Source organism: Panthera onca, chromosome A2 (assembly GCF_046562875.1).
Source record: "Panthera onca isolate mPanOnc1 chromosome A2, mPanOnc1 haplotype 2, whole genome shotgun sequence".
NCBI classification, from domain to species: domain Eukaryota; kingdom Metazoa; phylum Chordata; class Mammalia; order Carnivora; family Felidae; genus Panthera; species Panthera onca.
The window spans coordinates 3354366-3373148 of record NC_138340.1 but is presented as its reverse complement, the minus strand read 5'-3'; the positions used below and the strand labels follow the sequence as shown (position 1 = coordinate 3373148).

Genomic DNA, 18783 nt, shown 5'->3' with positions numbered 1-18783 from the left:
GGGCAGGAGGAGGGGTGTATATTTTTTAACCGGGGACGAAGGGGCCAAGAAGACTTGTCTGAGGAGGTGAGATAGAAGCAAAGACCAAGGAGCGTTCCAGGCAGGGGGCACCACCGGTGCAAAGGTCCTGGGGCAGCAGCGGGCCGAGTGTGTTGGAGGAACAGTGAGGAGGCCCGTGTGTTTGCAGCAGAGTGAGTCAAGGGGAGAAAGGGAAGAGGGGAGGACAGGGAGGTGATGGGGGCCAGGGGCGGGAGGAGGACTCAGGTTTTCCCCCAGGGAGGGCAGAGGCTTGGAGGGCTGTGGGCAGAGGAGGGCGGGACCTGACTCCGGTGTTCTCTGATGGTCTTTGCTGGGTTTCTCCGCCATCATTGTGCTGCGGCGGCCCTGTGGGAAGGGGAGGGGCCCACCCAGGGGTTCCCGCCTCCCCTGCCACCTTTGGGAAGTGTTGGCTGGGAGGACAGAGTTTGGGGGACATCCGCATTTTGTTCCCCAACTGTTTGGTAAACACGCGATTGCTCCAAGGAGATGACCTGGGGGTCATCGGGCTGTGTCTGAACCCTCCCTCCTCCCAGCTCAGCGCCCGGAACGGCCAACTGGGTCTCCACCAGCGTGCAGCTGGGGCCCCTGTCCCAGGAGCGGGCAGGGGGAAGACTTAGCTCGGGTTGAGAGGTCATTTCTCTGCCGGCCTGTGCCCCTACCCACCGTCAGCCCACCCCGTCCACAGGCTCTGGGTCTGGGTTTGAATCCCGTCCCTGCCACTTCCTGGCTCTGTGGTCTCCGGCCCAGGATGCCTCCTCCAGGAAGCCACCCTGGGTTGTCCCAAGCCCCCCGGGCCGGCATCTCACTGCCAGGATCCCCCTGCTCTTTTGACACCCTGTATCCATCCGCGTTTTGGCCCTAATTTATCAAGGGAAGTCCCTCCCGGAGAGTGACGCATCCCCTCCCTGCTCAGGCGAGACCGGGCTCCTCTCTCCCCGCCCGGACGATGCGAAGCTCGCGTTTGTTGAGTACCTGCTCGGTACCCGGCACTGGGGTAAACAGGTCCCGTGCTTGACCACATTTCACACTCGGAACTATCCTATGAGCTGGCCCGTCCAGCCAAACATCCCTTACAGGCTGACCGTGTGCCAGGTCCATTTCTGCCGCAGGAGACGTAGCTCGGAGTGAAACAGGCCTGAGGGAGGGGAGCTGTGCGTTGTGGGGAAGGGCTCTGCGGGTAGCGAGAACAGCATGTGCAAAGGTCCCGGGGCAGCACCATGCCTGGCGTGCTGGAGGAACCGTGAGGAGTCCCGCGTGGCTGGGGGAGAGCGAGCGAGGGGGAGAGAGCTGGAGGAGGGGAGGGCAGGCAGAGAGCAGGACCCTGCGGGCCACGGGGAGGGCGTCTGGAAGAGGAACCTGAGGCCGGTGGATGGTAACTGGCCAAGGGGTCGCGGCAAAGCAGAGCTCTGAAGTGTACTTCGTGGGTGGAAACCGGAGGCTGAGACAGCCTGTGGGCAGGGCCTTGGGGGCAGGGGATGGTCCGCAAATCCCTCGGCCTTGCTGGGGGTGGGGGGGCGTGCCGTGGGCAGAGGCCGCCCGGTGCGGATAGCAGGGGAAAGGTCCTGGGCCCAGGGCCCACGCTGGGCTGGGCAGGCTGCACGTGACCGCCCAGGGCCCTCCCCCGGCCCGCTGGCCGCCTGCCTCTGCCGGCCGGGCCCGGGCCTGCCCCAGACCCTATAAGGCCTGGTAGCCGAGAGCAGAGCCAGCCCCCAGCTGCACCGCCTGTGGCTCTGAGGGACCCTCACGCACCCCAGGTGAGCAACGCCAGGGTGAGGCTGGGCCGGAGGGGTGTGGCCGGCGCGGGAGGGGTGCGGCAGGAGGCCCGGGAGCCCCCCGATTCACACACCCTCTCCGCCCCTTTCCAGCTGCTCAGAACATTACCATGTCTGCCCCAGATGAAGGAGGCCGGGATCCTCCCAAACCCAAGGGCAAGGTGAGGGGAGGTGCGGTGGGGGAGATCCCTGCCGGGACGTGGGGACCCCCCCGGAACCTTGGGAAGGTGACCTTCACGGTACCGGGGTCCGGAGGGCCTGGGAAGGGTGGGGTGGGAAGGCTCTGCGAGCCATGGTACCAACTGTCCCCTCCGGTCCCAAGCTGAAGGGTGGGGGGAGCGGGGGGACACAAGCAACCCTCAGCTCCTGCCCTACCATGTGACCTGGAACCAGCCATGGCCCCTCTCTGGGCCTCAGTTTCCCCATCTGTGAAATGGGGGGGCCGTGGAGGGAAAAGGCCTTTGGAGACCCGGAGGATGAACTTTTCCTCTGTCTACGGGAGGCAGGCTGACTCTGCCCGTGGCCCAGGCAAAGAAACTGAGACTCAGAGAGGCTAAGACACCCTCCTGGGGTCTACCCAGGATGAAGGGCCCGAGGGGATGCAGGAACCCAGTGCTGTCCAAAGCATTCTCCCCACCCAGCACCCTGGCCCTGCTAACGCTTCCCCCCCCTGCCCCGTGTAGACCCTGGGAGGTTTCTTGGGGTCCCTGCCTGGCTTCAGTTCTGCCCGGAACCTGGTGGCCAGCGCCCACAGTTCTGCGAGAGAGGTCCGGCCGGTCGCCGACCCTGCGGGTGCGTCCGCACAGCCCCAGGCTCAGGGTGAGTGGACAGCTCCGTGGGGGCGGCGGCTCTAGAGGTGGGTCCCGGGAATAAACATCCCCGAGCAGGGACTTTTGATCATTTGGGGGGGGTGGGGGGGGGTTCACACGTGCCAGCATCACCTCAACAGACACTCCAGGCTGGCGTGCTCAGGTGGCACCAGATGGGGAAAACTGAGGCCTACGTAGGGCAGGAGAGGGGCCCAAAGTAGCATAACCAGCAACGGCGAGGGTGTGGACACAGCCTGTCTCTCTGCTTTCTCAACCCCTCCCCTGCATCCCACCCCATTTCTGATGCACCGGGGACTGGGTGCTCCCCGTGTCTGAGCTCACTGAAGGTTTCCATCCTGGTTCCCAGCAAAGGGGGCTGGCTTCCCTGGGGTCACATAGCCTTGGCGGCAGGGGCTGGCGGGGAGGGAGCGGGGGACTCCCTATCCTCCATTTGCTCAGCGGGGCTGATGCCGGGGAGCGTGGGCCTGGACGCTCGCTCACTCTGGGCCCAGCGCCCCAGGCCAGTGACTCCTGCCCCACATACCCAGGCCAGACAGGCAGCTGTGGCTGGGGCGGGGCCCTTAATACCCTTCCTCGGGTCCCCTCCGGGGTGAGTGTCCAGGGCCCGGGACCCGGGCATAGAAAACTCCAGAGAACTCCCGTACCAGCAGCCCAAAGCCCCAGGGCTCCAGGGGAGCCTCCGGCAGGGCTCAGTCACTGGCTGTCGATATCACCTCCTGCTGTCCCTGGCAGGGCGGCTGGGACATTCCTGACCTTTCAGGCTGTGCCCACCAATTACGCAACGGGCCCCAGGCCCGTTGGCTGATGCCAGCCCACGTCCCTCGCCCTTCCTGGTTGCCTGACCAGCTCCTGTGCCCACAGCAGCCACCAACCTGGAGCAGACGGCCGGCGGGGAGAAGCAGCCGCCGCCTTCAGATAAGGTGAGAGGGGCTGGTCGACCTGAGGCCTGATGGCCTCCGCCTCCTTCTGGCGCTTCTCGGGGGAGGTTTCGGTTCCTGCCTTCTGAGGGGCTGTCGTAGGCCAAGGGGAGGGCAGACACCCCAGTGCGTCCTGCTGTGGGATTCCAGGCGTAGACTCCCCTCTGAGCTTCCGTTTCCACATCTGCGAAATGGGTGCAATGCCGACCACCGCCCACCTGCCCGGCGCGGCAAGGCTGCGCACGGTCTCCCGCTCTGTCTAGCAATAACGGGCTGGAAACACGGGCCCCTCGGCGCACGCCAGGCTCGGGGCTGCGTGCTTTCTGTGTGCCGCTTACTGGTGAACCTGCCCCGCGAGGAAGGGAGCGAGAGTACCCCACACCACAGCCAAAAAGCACAGAGAAGCCAAGCCGCTTGCTGAAGGTCACACAGCCAGGCGTGGCTAGGGAACCTTCCTGCACCTTCCATCCATCTCGGATGAACGGGGCTCTCCCCTCGCTATCACGTCCCCAAGGCTGGGCCAGACGGAGGGACTGATGCGCGACCGCTAAGGGCCACAGCAGGGCGCCACAGCCCTGTTAGGACTGCTTCACTGGGCACGCTTAAGGCCCCATCCTGGAGTCTTTCTTTTTCTTTAAAGTTTATTTATTTATGTTGAGAGAGAGAGAGAGAGAGAGTGAGAGTGGGGGAAGGGCAGAGAGAGAGAGAGAATCCCAAGCAGGCTCCGCACCGTCAGTGCCGATCCCGATTCGGGGCTCGAAATCACGAACTGTGAAATCGTGACCTGAGCCGAAGTCGGACCCTTCACGGACTGAGCCACCCAAACGCCACCCCACCCCCCCCCACCCCCGCCCCCCTGCAGTCTTACTCTACTCCCCTCTGCCCTCAGCTCAAGGAACGAGGAACGCCAGTGGCCCTTCTGGCCCAGATTACAACAGACCGGGACAGCCAAGGCCACACCCTGTTCCCTCCCCGTCTTAGTCTCAGTCTCCTGCAAAGTGCTTCAGGCACCTTGACTCCCTTCCTCCACAATCCTTGAAGGAGGCAGTTGTGTTAGTCACCAGGCTTCAGCCAAAAAGCTCAGAGGGGATGTGTCTTGCCTGAGGTCACACAGCGGGGGGCTAGAGAGGGGCGGAGGGCTGAGATTCGAACTCAGGTCTCAGCAGGCACACAGCCCAAGCGCCCACTTGAAACGAGGCAGGGTAGCAGGTGGGCAGAGGTAAGAACAAAATTTCGGGGCTCCCTCCAGCTCAGTATTGTGGCCGTTTGTGGCCAGATCCCTCCTGGTTGTGGTACGTCCTGGGCGCTGCGGGGGGGATTGCACGGCATCCCTGTGCCCTGCTCGCTCGACGCTTGGGGCACCCTGTCCCCGAGTCGTGGGCAACCACAGATGTCCGCAGACGCCACCCAGGGTCCCCTGGAGGGTAGAATCACCCCGGTTAAGAAGCTCTGGATTACAGACAGCACACTTGTGGTTGAAAGTGAGTGGTGGCGACTCAGGCCGCCACAACCCTTTGTTAGTTTGACCAGATTAGAGAAACTGCCCTTTGAAGAGTAGGCAAGACGAACCAACTATGTCACCCGGCACCCGGCACTGAGCTCAAGGCCAGGGGACTTTGGCAAAGGTTCTGGGGGTGTGGGGACCTGCCACTGGGGGCGCAGGCTGGGCCCTGGAAGGCCATGGCTGGATGACAGTGTGAGAGCAGAGTATGTACAGGCGGGAGGTGACGGGCAGACTCTCTGGGTGACAGTCCTTCGCCCTAATGCACGCGAGGGATCGGGCTGGCTGAAGTCTGGGGTGCGGAGCGCCTCGGGCTCTCCTCTTGACCACGCGTGTCCTTTCTTATCAGATGACCCCTGGGGCAAAGGACCTGGTGAGCTCCAAGATGAGTAAGACCAAGGACACCATCTCCTCCGGGATGGCCAACATAGTGGACGCAGCTAAAGGTGTGGTGCACGGAGGCCTGGGCATGACCCGGTCTGCCCTCTCAGGTGCCAAGGAGACTGTGGCTAGTGGTGTCACAGGGGCAGTGGGTGTAGCTAAGGGCACGGTCCAGACCGGCCTGGACACTTCAAAGACCGTCCTGACGAGCACCAAGGACACCCTATCTACTGGGCTCACGGGCGCACTGGGCATGGCCAAGGGCACCGTCCAGACCGGCCTGGACACCACCAAGAATATTGTCACAGGCACTAAAGACACAGTGTCCGCTGGGGTGACAGGGGCAGTGACCATGGCCAAGGGCACCGTCCAGACCGGCCTGGACACTTCAAAGACCATCCTGACAGGCACCAAGGACACCCTATCTACTGGGCTCACGGGCGCACTGGGCATGGCCAAGGGCACCGTCCAGACCGGCCTGGACACCACCAAGAATATTGTCACAGGCACTAAAGACACAGTGTCCGCTGGGGTGACAGGGGCAGTGACCATGGCCAAGGGCACCGTCCAGACCGGCCTGGACACTTCAAAGACCATCCTGACAGGCACCAAGGACACCCTATCTACTGGGCTCACGGGCGCACTGGGCATGGCCAAGGGCACCGTCCAGACCGGCCTGGACACCACCAAGAATATTGTCACAGGCACTAAAGACACAGTGTCCGCTGGGGTGACAGGGGCAGTGAACATGGCCAAGGGCACCGTCCAGACCGGCCTGGACACTTCAAAGACCGTCCTGATGGGCACCAAGGACACCCTATCTACTGGATTCACAGGTGCACTGGGCATGGCCAAGGGCACCGTCCAGACCGGCCTGGACACTTCAAAGACCGTCCTGACGGGCACCAAGGACACCCTATCTACTGGGCTCACAGGCGCACTGGGCATGGCCAAGGGCACCGTCCAGACCGGCCTGGACACCACCAAGAATATTGTCACAGGCACTAAAGACACAGTGTCCGCTGGGGTGACAGGGGCAGTGACCATGGCCAAGGGCACCGTCCAGACCGGCCTGGACACTTCAAAGACCGTCCTGATGGGCACCAAGGACACCCTATCTACTGGACTCACAGGTGCACTGGGCATGGCCAAGGGCACCGTCCAGACTGGCCTGGACACTTCAAAGACCGTCCTGACGGGCACCAAGGACACCCTATCTACTGGGCTCACAGGCGCACTGGGCATGGCCAAGGGCACCGTCCAGACTGGCCTGGACACTTCAAAGACCGTCCTGACGGGCACCAAGGACACCCTATCTACTGGGCTCACAGGCGCACTGGGCATGGCCAAGGGTACCGTCCAGACCGGCCTGGACACCACCAAGAATATTGTCACAGGCACTAAAGACACAGTGTCCGCTGGGGTGACAGGGGCAGTGAACATGGCCAAGGGTACCGTCCAGACCGGCCTGGACACTTCAAAGACCATCCTGACGGGCACCAAGGACACTGTGTCCACGGGGCTCTCAGGGGCAATGAACATGGCCAAGGGCACCGTCCAGACCGGCCTGGACACCACCAAGGCTGTCCTGACGGGCACCAAGGACACCGTGTGCAGTGGGGTGACTGGTGCCATGAATGTGGCCAAAGGGGCTGTCCAGACCGGCCTGGACACTTCAAAGACCGTCCTGACAGGCACCAAGGACACCCTATCTACTGGGCTCACAGGTGCACTGGGCATGGCCAAGGGCACCGTCGAGACTGGCCTGGACACCACCAAGAATATTGTCATAGGCACCAAAGACACCGTGTCCGCTGGGGTGACAGGGGCAGTGACCATGGCCAAGGGCACCGTCCAGACCGGCCTGGACACTTCAAAGACCGTCCTGACGGGCACCAAGGACACCGTGTGCAGTGGGGTGACTGGTGCCATGAATGTGGCCAAAGGGGCTGTCCAGACCGGCCTGGACACTTCAAAGGCCGTCCTGACGGGCACCAAGGACACCCTATCTACTGGACTCACAGGTGCACTGGGCATGGCCAAGGGCACCGTCCAGACCGGCCTGGACACTTCAAAGACCGTCCTGACGGGCACCAAGGACACCGTGTCCAGTGGGGTGACTGGTGCCATGAATGTGGCCAAAGGGGCTGTCCAGACCGGCCTGGACACTTCAAAGGCCGTCCTGACGGGCACCAAGGACACCCTATCTACTGGACTCACAGGTGCACTGGGCATGGCCAAGGGCACCGTCCAGACCGGCCTGGACACTTCAAAGACCGTCCTGACGGGCACCAAGGACACCCTATCTACTGGGCTCACAGGTGCACTGGGCATGGCCAAGGGCACCGTCGAGACTGGCCTGGACACCACCAAGAATATTGTCATAGGCACCAAAGACACCGTGTCCGCTGGGGTGACAGGGGCAGTGACCATGGCCAAGGGCACCGTCCAGACCGGCCTGGACACTTCAAAGACCGTCCTGACGGGCACCAAGGACACCGTGTGCAGTGGGGTGACTGGTGCCATGAATGTGGCCAAAGGGGCTGTCCAGACCGGCCTGGACACTTCAAAGGCCGTCCTGACGGGCACCAAGGACACCCTATCTACTGGACTCACAGGTGCACTGGGCATGGCCAAGGGCACCGTCCAGACCGGCCTGGACACTTCAAAGACCGTCCTGACGGGCACCAAGGACACCGTGTGCAGTGGGGTGACTGGTGCCATGAATGTGGCCAAAGGGGCTGTCCAGACCGGCCTGGACACTTCAAAGGCCGTCCTGACGGGCACCAAGGACACCCTATCTACTGGACTCACAGGTGCACTGGGCATGGCCAAGGGCACCGTCCAGACCGGCCTGGACACTTCAAAGACCGTCCTGACGGGCACCAAGGACACCGTGTCCAGTGGGGTGACTGGTGCCATGAATGTGGCCAAAGGGGCTGTCCAGACCGGCCTGGACACTTCAAAGGCCGTCCTGACGGGCACCAAGGACACCCTATCTACTGGACTCACAGGTGCACTGGGCATGGCCAAGGGCACCGTCCAGACTGGCCTGGACACTTCAAAGACCGTCCTGACAGGCACCAAGGACACCCTGTCTACTGGGCTCACAGGCGCACTGGGCATGGCCAAGGGCACCGTCCAGACTGGCCTGGACACTTCAAAGACCGTCCTGACGGGCACCAAGGACACCCTATCTACTGGGCTCACAGGCGCACTGGGCATGGCCAAGGGCACCGTCCAGACCGGCCTGGACACCACCAAGAATATTGTCACAGGCACTAAAGACACAGTGTCCGCTGGGGTGACAGGGGCAGTGAACATGGCCAAGGGCACCGTCCAGACCGGCCTGGACACTTCAAAGACCGTCCTGACGGGCACCAAGGACACCCTATCTACTGGGCTCACAGGTGCACTGGGCATGGCCAAGGGCACCGTCCAGACTGGCCTGGACACTTCAAAGACCGTCCTGACGGGCACCAAGGACACCCTATCTACTGGGCTCACAGGCGCACTGGGCATGGCCAAGGGCACCGTCCAGACCGGCCTGGACACCACCAAGAATATTGTCACAGGCACCAAAGACACAGTGTCCGCTGGGGTGACAGGGGCAGGGAACGTGGCCAAGGGCACCGTCCAGACCGGCCTGGACACTTCAAAGACCGTCCTGACAGGCACCAAGGACACCCTGTCTACTGGGCTCACAGGCGCACTGGGCATGGCCAAGGGCACCGTCCAGACTGGCCTGGACACTTCAAAGACCGTCCTGACGGGCACCAAGGACACCGTGTGCAGTGGGGTGACTGGTGCCATGAATGTGGCCAAAGGGGCTGTCCAGACCGGCCTGGACACTTCAAAGGCCGTCCTGACGGGCACCAAGGACACCCTATCTACTGGACTCACAGGTGCACTGGGCATGGCCAAGGGCACCGTCCAGACCGGCCTGGACACTTCAAAGACCGTCCTGACGGGCACCAAGGACACCGTGTCCAGTGGGGTGACTGGTGCCATGAATGTGGCCAAAGGGGCTGTCCAGACCGGCCTGGACACTTCAAAGGCCGTCCTGACGGGCACCAAGGACACCCTATCTACTGGACTCACAGGTGCACTGGGCATGGCCAAGGGCACCGTCCAGACCGGCCTGGACACTTCAAAGACCGTCCTGACGGGCACCAAGGACACCCTATCTACTGGGCTCACAGGTGCACTGGGCATGGCCAAGGGCACCGTCGAGACTGGCCTGGACACCACCAAGAATATTGTCATAGGCACCAAAGACACCGTGTCCGCTGGGGTGACAGGGGCAGTGACCATGGCCAAGGGCACCGTCCAGACCGGCCTGGACACTTCAAAGACCGTCCTGACGGGCACCAAGGACACCGTGTGCAGTGGGGTGACTGGTGCCATGAATGTGGCCAAAGGGGCTGTCCAGACCGGCCTGGACACTTCAAAGGCCGTCCTGACGGGCACCAAGGACACCCTATCTACTGGACTCACAGGTGCACTGGGCATGGCCAAGGGCACCGTCCAGACCGGCCTGGACACTTCAAAGACCGTCCTGACGGGCACCAAGGACACCGTGTGCAGTGGGGTGACTGGTGCCATGAATGTGGCCAAAGGGGCTGTCCAGACCGGCCTGGACACTTCAAAGGCCGTCCTGACGGGCACCAAGGACACCCTATCTACTGGACTCACAGGTGCACTGGGCATGGCCAAGGGCACCGTCCAGACCGGCCTGGACACTTCAAAGACCGTCCTGACGGGCACCAAGGACACCGTGTCCAGTGGGGTGACTGGTGCCATGAATGTGGCCAAAGGGGCTGTCCAGACCGGCCTGGACACTTCAAAGGCCGTCCTGACGGGCACCAAGGACACCCTATCTACTGGACTCACAGGTGCACTGGGCATGGCCAAGGGCACCGTCCAGACTGGCCTGGACACTTCAAAGACCGTCCTGACAGGCACCAAGGACACCCTGTCTACTGGGCTCACAGGCGCACTGGGCATGGCCAAGGGCACCGTCCAGACTGGCCTGGACACTTCAAAGACCGTCCTGACGGGCACCAAGGACACCCTATCTACTGGGCTCACAGGCGCACTGGGCATGGCCAAGGGCACCGTCCAGACCGGCCTGGACACCACCAAGAATATTGTCACAGGCACTAAAGACACAGTGTCCGCTGGGGTGACAGGGGCAGTGAACATGGCCAAGGGCACCGTCCAGACCGGCCTGGACACTTCAAAGACCGTCCTGACGGGCACCAAGGACACCCTATCTACTGGGCTCACAGGTGCACTGGGCATGGCCAAGGGCACCGTCCAGACTGGCCTGGACACTTCAAAGACCGTCCTGACGGGCACCAAGGACACCCTATCTACTGGGCTCACAGGCGCACTGGGCATGGCCAAGGGCACCGTCCAGACCGGCCTGGACACCACCAAGAATATTGTCACAGGCACCAAAGACACAGTGTCCGCTGGGGTGACAGGGGCAGGGAACGTGGCCAAGGGCACCGTCCAGACCGGCCTGGACACTTCAAAGACCGTCCTGACAGGCACCAAGGACACCCTGTCTACTGGGCTCACAGGCGCACTGGGCATGGCCAAGGGCACCGTCCAGACTGGCCTGGACACTTCAAAGACCGTCCTGATGGGCACCAAGGACACCCTATCTACTGGGCTCACAGGCGCACTGGGCATGGCCAAGGGCACCGTCCAGACCGGCCTGGACACCACCAAGAATATTGTCACAGGCACTAAAGACACAGTGTCCGCTGGGGTGACAGGGGCAGTGAACATGGCCAAGGGCACCGTCCAGACCGGCCTGGACACTTCAAAGACCGTCCTGACGGGCACCAAGGACACCCTATCTACTGGGCTCACAGGTGCACTGGGCATGGCCAAGGGCACCGTCCAGACTGGCCTGGACACTTCAAAGACCGTCCTGACGGGCACCAAGGACACCCTATCTACTGGGCTCACAGGCGCACTGGGCATGGCCAAGGGCACCGTCCAGACCGGCCTGGACACCACCAAGAATATTGTCACAGGCACCAAAGACACAGTGTCCGCTGGGGTGACAGGGGCAGGGAACGTGGCCAAGGGCACCGTCCAGACCGGCCTGGACACTTCAAAGACCGTCCTGACGGGCACCAAGGACACCCTATCTACTGGGCTCACAGGCGCACTGGGCATGGCCAAGGGCACCGTCCAGACAGGCCTGGACACTTCAAAGACCATCCTGACGGGCACCAAGGACACCCTATCTACTGGGCTCACAGGCGCACTGGGCATGGCCAAGGGCACCGTCCAGACCGGCCTGGACACCACCAAGAATATTGTCACAGGCACCAAAGACACAGTGTCCGCTGGGGTGACAGGGGCAGGGAACGTGGCCAAGGGGGCAGTGCAGACTGGTCTCGGCACCATCCAGAACTGGTTACCTGGCACCCGGGACCCTGTGTGGGGCGCACTCACCAGTTCCAGTGCCCCCCGCAAAGGAGGGGAAGCTCTGTCCCCCGGAGTATCCAGCGCCCCGGACACACTTGGTGCAGGCCTGGACCCTGTCCGGGAAGCCACCGCTGAAGCAACCCGTCCCCAGGGGGCCACCCTGGGCAGGGAGGATGCGGGGCACGTGGCCACCGCGCGCGGCCATGAAGGAGCCACGAGCTTCGCGACACTCCGGGACGAGCTGAAGGAGCTGGGGGATGTCTTCCGGCCCCTGGATGCCGAGGAGCAAGGTAAGAACGGCAGGGCCGGCCCACCTCCCACGGGGCTGGGCTTCTGTAAAACCCATCCCGGGGCCTCTCGGATCCAGTGATCCCCTCTTCCCTGCAGCCCAGCTTGCCGCCTCCGAGCCTGAGCCGAGGGTGCTCACGGCCGACCAGCGCAGCTACTTTGTGCGTCTGGGCGACCTGGCCCCCGGCTTCCGCCAGCGGGCGTTTGAGCACGCCCTGAGCCACCTGCAACACGGCCAGTTCCAGGCCAGGGCCGCGCTGGCCCAGCTGGAGGACGCCTTCAAGCTGGTAAGAGCCTTCCCCTCCCCACGCTCCCCCATCCCCGTGTGGTGACCCGACGGGCATCTACTGAGCCCCACGGAGGCTTCTCCACGGCGGACAGCTAACGTGTCGGCTCCTGCTCTGTGCCAGAGGCGGAGCTGAGCCCAGTCCAGCGGCAGCCCCCTGTGGCCAGTGCAGACGGCGAGGCTCCCCCAGCTCTGAGGACCTCCCGGTCTCCAAGGTCATGGCTCTTAGACGTTTAGATGCACATGCAGTGAAGAGCTCAGCAATGCTGCCTGAATCCAGATCTCCAGGCTGCACCCACACAACGGTGATTTCAGTCGGTGCCCCACGGTCTCTGGTGGGCCACAGCACGAAGACCGTGGGTCCGATCCAGCGGGATCTCCACAGGCGTGAACAGGCCCCTGGGACACTGGGCCATGTCTGGGGACATCTGTGGCTGTCACAACTGCAGGAAATGGTGCTCCTGGCCTTGAGTGGGCGGGGTCAGGGACGCTGCTCAGCCCCCCACCCCCAGTGCCCAGGACACCAATAGTACAGCACACAGAATGATCCAGAACCAGTGCCAGTGTTAGCAGGGCCGCGGAGGGGAAAGCCAGGGTTAATTATGGGGGAAAAATAACGAGTAAAGCCGTGCTCACCCCAGACACCGGAATGCATCTCCAAGTGGTTAGATGGCATCACCCAGGGTGACCTCAAGGTCTGTAAGTCACTGCCCTGTGTGTGCAGCCTCCCATGACCTCAGCAGGTGAGAGGTGGTCAACATAATGTAAAGGCTCCTGGGGGCCAGTGGAACCCCTTAACCTAGGAAGTGTCCCCTGGGGGGGTGATTCTGTTCCCAGGGACACTTGGCAATCTGTGGGGATGTCTGTGGTTGTCACAACCGGGGGGGGGGGGGGGACTCCTCCTGGCATGGAGGAGGTGGGGACCAGGGATGCCCCCCAGCAACCCCCCCAGCACCCAGGACTGAGGAGTGGCCTGACCCCACCTAGGTTTTTCTAGGGGGTCACTAGCTGCTGATGGGAGAACGGGCTGGACCCGGGAGATTCCTGCAAAACTCCCGGCACGTGACGGACAGTGGGGCCTCTGGGGTGGCTTCCATGGCAGCAAGAGGCACCGGGTTCAGAATGCACCTCCGAAGCAGGGATGGGGGACACGAGAGAGGGGGACTCTGTAAGGCACCTCCGAGACCTTTTCATTCGTTTCTTATCAAAGGATTTTATTTTTTTGTGGCTTTTCCACCGTGCCCGGGAAAGGTCCAGACGTGAGGCTCCAGGGCCAGACCCCAACGTCCCCAGGGGACCAGCTGTAATGTCTCCGCTGGCGTCTCTTTCTTTCTAGATTCAGAAGGCCGAGCGGGCTCCAGAGGGCCAGTCACCTCCAGACCAGGGTCCGAGCAGCAGCGTGGAGGAAGGCGCTCCCCACGAGGTGCGTGACCGAACGCCGAGGCTCCCGCTCTTCCCCCTCCGCCCCCGCTTACCTCGCTCCCCGCTCCCGCAGGTGCCGGACGCCGGGGCCCTGTCCAGGGCCTGCAGCCTCGTCCAGCGGCTCCACGTGGCCTACAGCTCCCTGGCCGCCGGCCTCCAGGGCCTCCCCGAGGAACTCCAGCAGCGTGTGGGGCGGGCGCGGCACAGCCTGTGTGAGCTCTATGGCCTGGTCTCCTCGGCCAGCTCGGTCCAGCAGCTGCCGGCAGAGCGCCTGGCCCGGAGCCACGAGGGCGTGGGCCGGGCCTGGCAAGAGCTGGAGCAGGTGCTGGACAGCGTGCAGCACGGCCCGCCGCTCTGCTGGCTCGTGGGGCCCTTCGCCCTGCCGCCCGGCGGGCAGCGGCTGTAGGCCGCTCCCGGCCCACGGGGGCCCTCCGCGGGGCCTCCTCCCCGGCCCCAAACCGGCTCCCCCTCCTCCCCGAAGGTCTGGACCCTGCGCTGCCTCGCCCCAGCGGGGGCACCAAGGACCGTGAGCTCAGCGGCACCACGCACCCGGCTCTAGGCCTGCCCGCACCGTCCACCCCTTCTCCTCCGGGTCTGGGGGCCCAGGGTTGCTAAGACCGCCGACGGAGGGCGTTTGCCCGAGGATCTCAAGCCAGCACTCCCGTTAAGAAAGAGGAACGCACACGTGCCCAAGTCTAGAAGGTTCCGTCCAGTTCTCTTGCTCCTCCCTCCTGGGCTCCCGGCTCTGTCCTCGCTCTAGAAGCATACGCCCTCAGCAAACCATGTTCCGTTGCAGCCGGATGTACCAGAAGGCCACTGTCACCCCGAGGCAGGCTCCTACCGCCTCTGCCAACGCTCGGTGTGGCCAAGGGGCTTCGTGAGGGTCAAGCTGCGGCAGCCAGCAGCCATGGCTATGCCCCGGGCCGGCTGGAGGACTGGACGGGGGCGGATATAAAACCAGCCACTTCCCACCTGGGCCTACCCGGAGCTGATGCTCTGTGGCCCTCCAAGCACCTGGGCTGAGGCCTCTGAGGAAGGACCAGCAGAGCTTCCCCGCAGGGGACGGGGCCCTGGGACAGTGGGGGGGACAGTGGGACAGTGACCGCAGGTGCTCAGCACGTTCAGGTAGGCCCCACACTTGGTCGAGGGTGGAGAACAGCTGTGACGCAGCACCCCGTCCTTCCGGGCCACACTTCCCCAAATGCCCAGGGCAGCCACGCCGGGGTGGCACGTGGGGATACAGGACGCCAGGCGCGCCCTCCCTGGGCCTCACCTGTCCTCCGGCCGGGGGGGGGGGACCCTGGCCAAGGAAGCCCCCGCTTCCCAGAACCCGCATCCCACCCTCGACCCCCCGGTCAGGCCCCAGGACCACAGCCCCTTCTCACACACGATGCGGTGCTCTGAGCCCAGGACGCGACACCAGCCTTCCCCCAAAGGGTCGCCAGGCTCCTGGGCGCTGGCCATGTGAGACACGGGGAACGGGTCAGGAAGCCCCTCGGGCCCGTCCTTCCCTCACGCACGGTCATCGCAGGAAGAGATGCTAGCTGGAGCTCCAGTCCAGCCAAACCAAACGAGGGGCGCCAGGCTCAGGAAGTCCCACCCTGACCACGGCCCCGGTGGGAACGGAGGCTCCTGGCCAGGGCAGGGTAAGTCACATACAGTGGACGCCACTGTTTAGCCAGCAACTGCCCAGTGCGGGTGTCGGTCTGAATCCGCGTGACGGCCCCGTGAGCCTGGGATCCTTACACAGGTGAGGAATGAGAAGCCCGGGGTGGGAGTGCCACTCATCCAAGGTCACAGAGCGAGTCCCGCCCCCAGTGCTCACACCCTTGGAACATCAAGGACACTGGCCAGCCCACAGCGGCCCCCAAGCCTGAATGGCTCGAATGCCCCGAGCCACTGCTTCTGGGGACCCTGAATCTTGCCTCGGGGGTCCCAGAGCCACCTGCAGCCTGGCTGGGAACAGAGAAGCACGGTCTCCACCCTCCGGGCCCAGGCCCGCCCGCTGGGTCCCTGCTCCCGCCTGGGTGCTGGGCGGCCGCACGCAGGAGGGTCAGACCACAGCCTCCACTCGAGCCCCCATTACTTCTATAAAGGCCCACCCCCCACCCCCACTCTCCCTCACCGTCAGCCCTGCAGGGCCAGGCCAGGCAGGGGCACCTTCGCAACCAAGATCACGTTCGCTGTGAATGCTACGGCTTAAATCCTTCGTCCCTGGACGGGTCCTGGACAGCTGCCCCAGCAACACTAGACAACCAAGTCAATAAAAGTGACTTTCATTAAAAAAACCCTTTATAGTCATTTCATGTTGGTTGGAAATCACAGAAGTTAGGCAGAAAAACAACCCAGGGGACAGATACAAAGGGACAGCACAGCGCTTCCCCAACGGGTCTCTGCTCCTTGGGTGGTGGGCGGGGGCCGGGGCAGGCCTGGGGCATCTACGTGCGACGGGTGGGCCTGGCCGCCGGGGCTCAGCTGTCCTCCTCGTCCAGGGACTCTGAGGCTATCCGCACCCTCGAGCGCTCCTGCCGCTCCTTCCCGGGCACGTCCAGCTCAGGGGCCTCCTGCGCGCTGCTGGTGGGGACACAGCACGGGTGCGGGTGAGCGCGCGGCCCTCCACCGCCAGCAGAGACCCAGCGCCCGGGGAGCGCGGCCGTGTCCGGAGCGCCCTCCGCCGCCCCAGCCGGGCCGCAGGGCGGACCCCGGGTCCTCACCACGGCGGCGTCCGCACCCAGGAGCCCACGCGCCCGTTCCCGGCGCGACGGGAGGAAGCCGCCCTCCCGGGGGGCCGGGCCCAGAGCAGCTCCCCGGATGGGGGACCCACGGGTCAGCGGCAGGGGTGGCGGGTGCGAGCAGCCCGCGCAGTGGGCGCCTTCTCAGGAAGCTGCCCCCGTGGCCGCGGCCCCCGGCGATACTTACTCGTTGTGTAAGGGCTCTTCAGAGGAGCCGCACCCCAGCCCCTCCTCGGAATTCTGTCCTTCCTCCTGCTCCTTGTCCCCCACGCTCTCCCCTTTCTGGGACGTGGCCTCGCCATTCACCGGGGCTGAGAGATCTGGGTGGGAGAGGGGGACTCGTGACCCCGTGGCCCTGCCCGCCGGGAGCAAGCGAGCGAGCTGGTTTGGGGACAGGAGCCCTAAAGGAGCCTGCAGCCCCCTCGAGGGCCCCGGCGCAGAGCGCCCACCACGTGCCCCCGGCCCACACCTCCCAGACCCATCGGGACTGCTCGTCCGTCAGGCTGGGGCATGTGCCGGGTTCTGCAGCCGGCTCCGGGCCCCCGCACATACAAGCCTGAGACAGGGAGCGACTGGTAAAGGAGCGGGGAAACACGTGTGCGGGGTCTGGGGACAGAAATAAGGAGACGCCCCCTGCAGGCCGGCCCTGGGGCTGCGGAGGCTTCAGGTCTGAAGAAGGAGCGCCTCTCCGCAGCCCCCGTCAGAACCACGTAACCCTAGCAGGAAGGACAGCGCGACAGCCCCTTTGTCGCTGAGGGACCCAGCACCACTGTCCCTTCGGGAAACACCCTCTTTCTCCTCTCAGCCCACCCCTGGCCCTCCCAGGTCCAGCCAGCCCGTCCCGCGACGCTCCCACACGCGGCCCCCACGCACGCACGCACGGCTTCCCGTGCCGTCTGGCTCGGAGGGTCTACGAGGGCTCCCGCCCTGCTCCTCACCAGCGCTCAGCTCGTCCTCCGCCCTCTCCGCGGGGGCCTCCTCTCCAGCCAGCGCCTCCTCTGCCTTGTCCACCTCGGCCCTCTCCTTCTCCGTCCCAGTTCTGGTCGCCTTCTGGATGGCCTCGATCTTCGGTCCCAGGACCCGAGACTTGAGCCGGGTGTAGACCTCTGCGGCCTTCTCCATCACCTCCTTGTTGGCCTTATAACGGCGGATCTGACCCACGAGAGGCCCGCTCAGGAGACGCAGCGGGTCTCGCCGCCCCCGCCAGAGCCCCGCCTCCAAGGCCGCCACCGCCCAGGCCGTGCCCCTCAGGACCCCTACCCCCGCCGGCCACCAGGCCCTTCCGCTGCTAGGATCCCACCGCACCTTTTTCAGTGTGGCCACCACATCTGTGTTCTTCTGGAGGATCTGTGAGGTCACCTGCAGGGTCCCCAGCTCCTCGAGCGCATTCAGACACCTCTTCACATCCTGCAGGGTGGGGAGAGGAGGAGGGGCGGCACCTAGCTGAGGGGGCCCTAGGGAGTGCCCTGGGGGGCAGGCGGAGCGACAGGGACCCCCAGGGGTGGTGGTTGAGACCCAGAACCTGGAGGACTAAGCAGCCCGGGTGGCACCCCCTGCTGGAGGACGCCAGGTGAACCGAGACTCAGGGTTTGCCTCAGTTTCCCAGAACTTCTCAGGGGCTCCACACACGAGGGGCTGGGGGACTGCCTGGCCCGGAGGAACCTCCGCACCCCGAGGAGGGTCTCACCGGATTGTCAACTTTCAGGGCGAACTTGATCTCGCTGTGCAGCTTCTGCAACTTTTCCTCCACGGAAGGTTCTGCGGCCAGAAGAGAACGCAGCACCTGCACGTGACTGCAGCCGCAGAAGCCACCCTGGCCCGGTCCCGCCCCCCGACCAGCTTCCTCCACCCGTGCACGTGCACGGGAGCAGAGGACCTGCCCTGGTGGCCCGCCCTCCTCACCTTTCTTCTTCTCCACCTTCCGGTCGGGCGGGAACCCTTCTGACCGCTTCCGGGTCCGCTCCACCTTGGGGGGCCTGTGGAGTCACACCCCTTAGCCCTACCCTCGCCTGCCGCGTAGCCCCCCTGCCCTGCCGTGGCCCTCCTGCCCCCGGGGGCCTGTGTGTGCGTGGTCGGGGAGGAGGAGGGATCAGGGCCCACTGGGACCCGGTCTAGGCAGCCGCCAAACTCGCATCGGGAAGGTTCATTCGCTGATGCTAGATTCC

At 64.3% G+C, this 18783-nt stretch overlaps 2 protein-coding genes across 6 annotated transcripts in view; one reads left to right on the top strand and one right to left on the bottom strand.

Moving 5' to 3' along the window:
* The first annotated feature begins 1577 nt into the window (after positions 1–1577).
* On the top strand, positions 1578–16175 carry PLIN4 (perilipin 4). 4 transcript variants are annotated; one of them, XM_081791312.1, is made up of 9 exons: positions 1580–1793; positions 1905–1972; positions 2495–2630; positions 3503–3561; positions 5409–8454; positions 8554–12180; positions 12278–12465; positions 13801–13887; positions 13960–16175. In XM_081791312.1, the coding sequence occupies exons 2-9, from the start codon at positions 1922–1924 to the stop codon at positions 14290–14292; spliced, it is 7527 nt and encodes a 2508-aa protein (XP_081647438.1). In that variant the 5' UTR covers positions 1580–1793; positions 1905–1921; the 3' UTR covers positions 14293–16175. The 4 variants fall into 4 exon arrangements, with proteins under 4 accessions (XP_078299701.2, XP_078299700.2, XP_081647438.1 ...); XM_081791311.1 differs by having other exon boundaries at positions 5409–10335; positions 10435–12180; XM_078443575.2 differs by having other exon boundaries at positions 1578–1793; positions 3506–3561; positions 5409–12180.
* Positions 16157–18783, bottom strand: part of HDGFL2 (HDGF like 2) — a 21474-nt gene continuing 18847 nt past the window's right edge. Inside the window, exons 11-16 of one of the 2 annotated variants that reach the window (XM_078443578.2) lie at positions 18521–18594; positions 18306–18376; positions 17924–18025; positions 17557–17770; positions 16806–16938; positions 16157–16457 (exon numbers count right to left, since the gene is read on the bottom strand). In XM_078443578.2, the coding sequence (XP_078299704.1) occupies positions 16358–16457; positions 16806–16938; positions 17557–17770; positions 17924–18025; positions 18306–18376; positions 18521–18594 (694 nt within the window). In that variant the 3' untranslated portion in view covers positions 16157–16357. Of the gene's footprint in view, positions 16461–16805; positions 16939–17556; positions 17771–17923; positions 18026–18305; positions 18377–18520; positions 18595–18783 lie in introns of both variants that reach the window. The other variant, XM_078443577.2, reaches the window with a different exon arrangement.

Coding starts and splice junctions, on each gene's coding strand:
- PLIN4 (XM_078443574.2), top strand. CDS start 1,922: ATGTCTGCCCCAGATGAAGGAGGCCGGGATCCTCCCAAACCCAAGGGC. Junction 12,181..12,277: donor CCTGGATGCCGAGGAGCAAG/GTAAGAACGGCA, acceptor TCTTCCCTGCAG/CCCAGCTTGCCGCCTCCGAG. Junction 12,466..13,800: donor TGGAGGACGCCTTCAAGCTG/GTAAGAGCCTTC, acceptor CTTTCTTTCTAG/ATTCAGAAGGCCGAGCGGGC.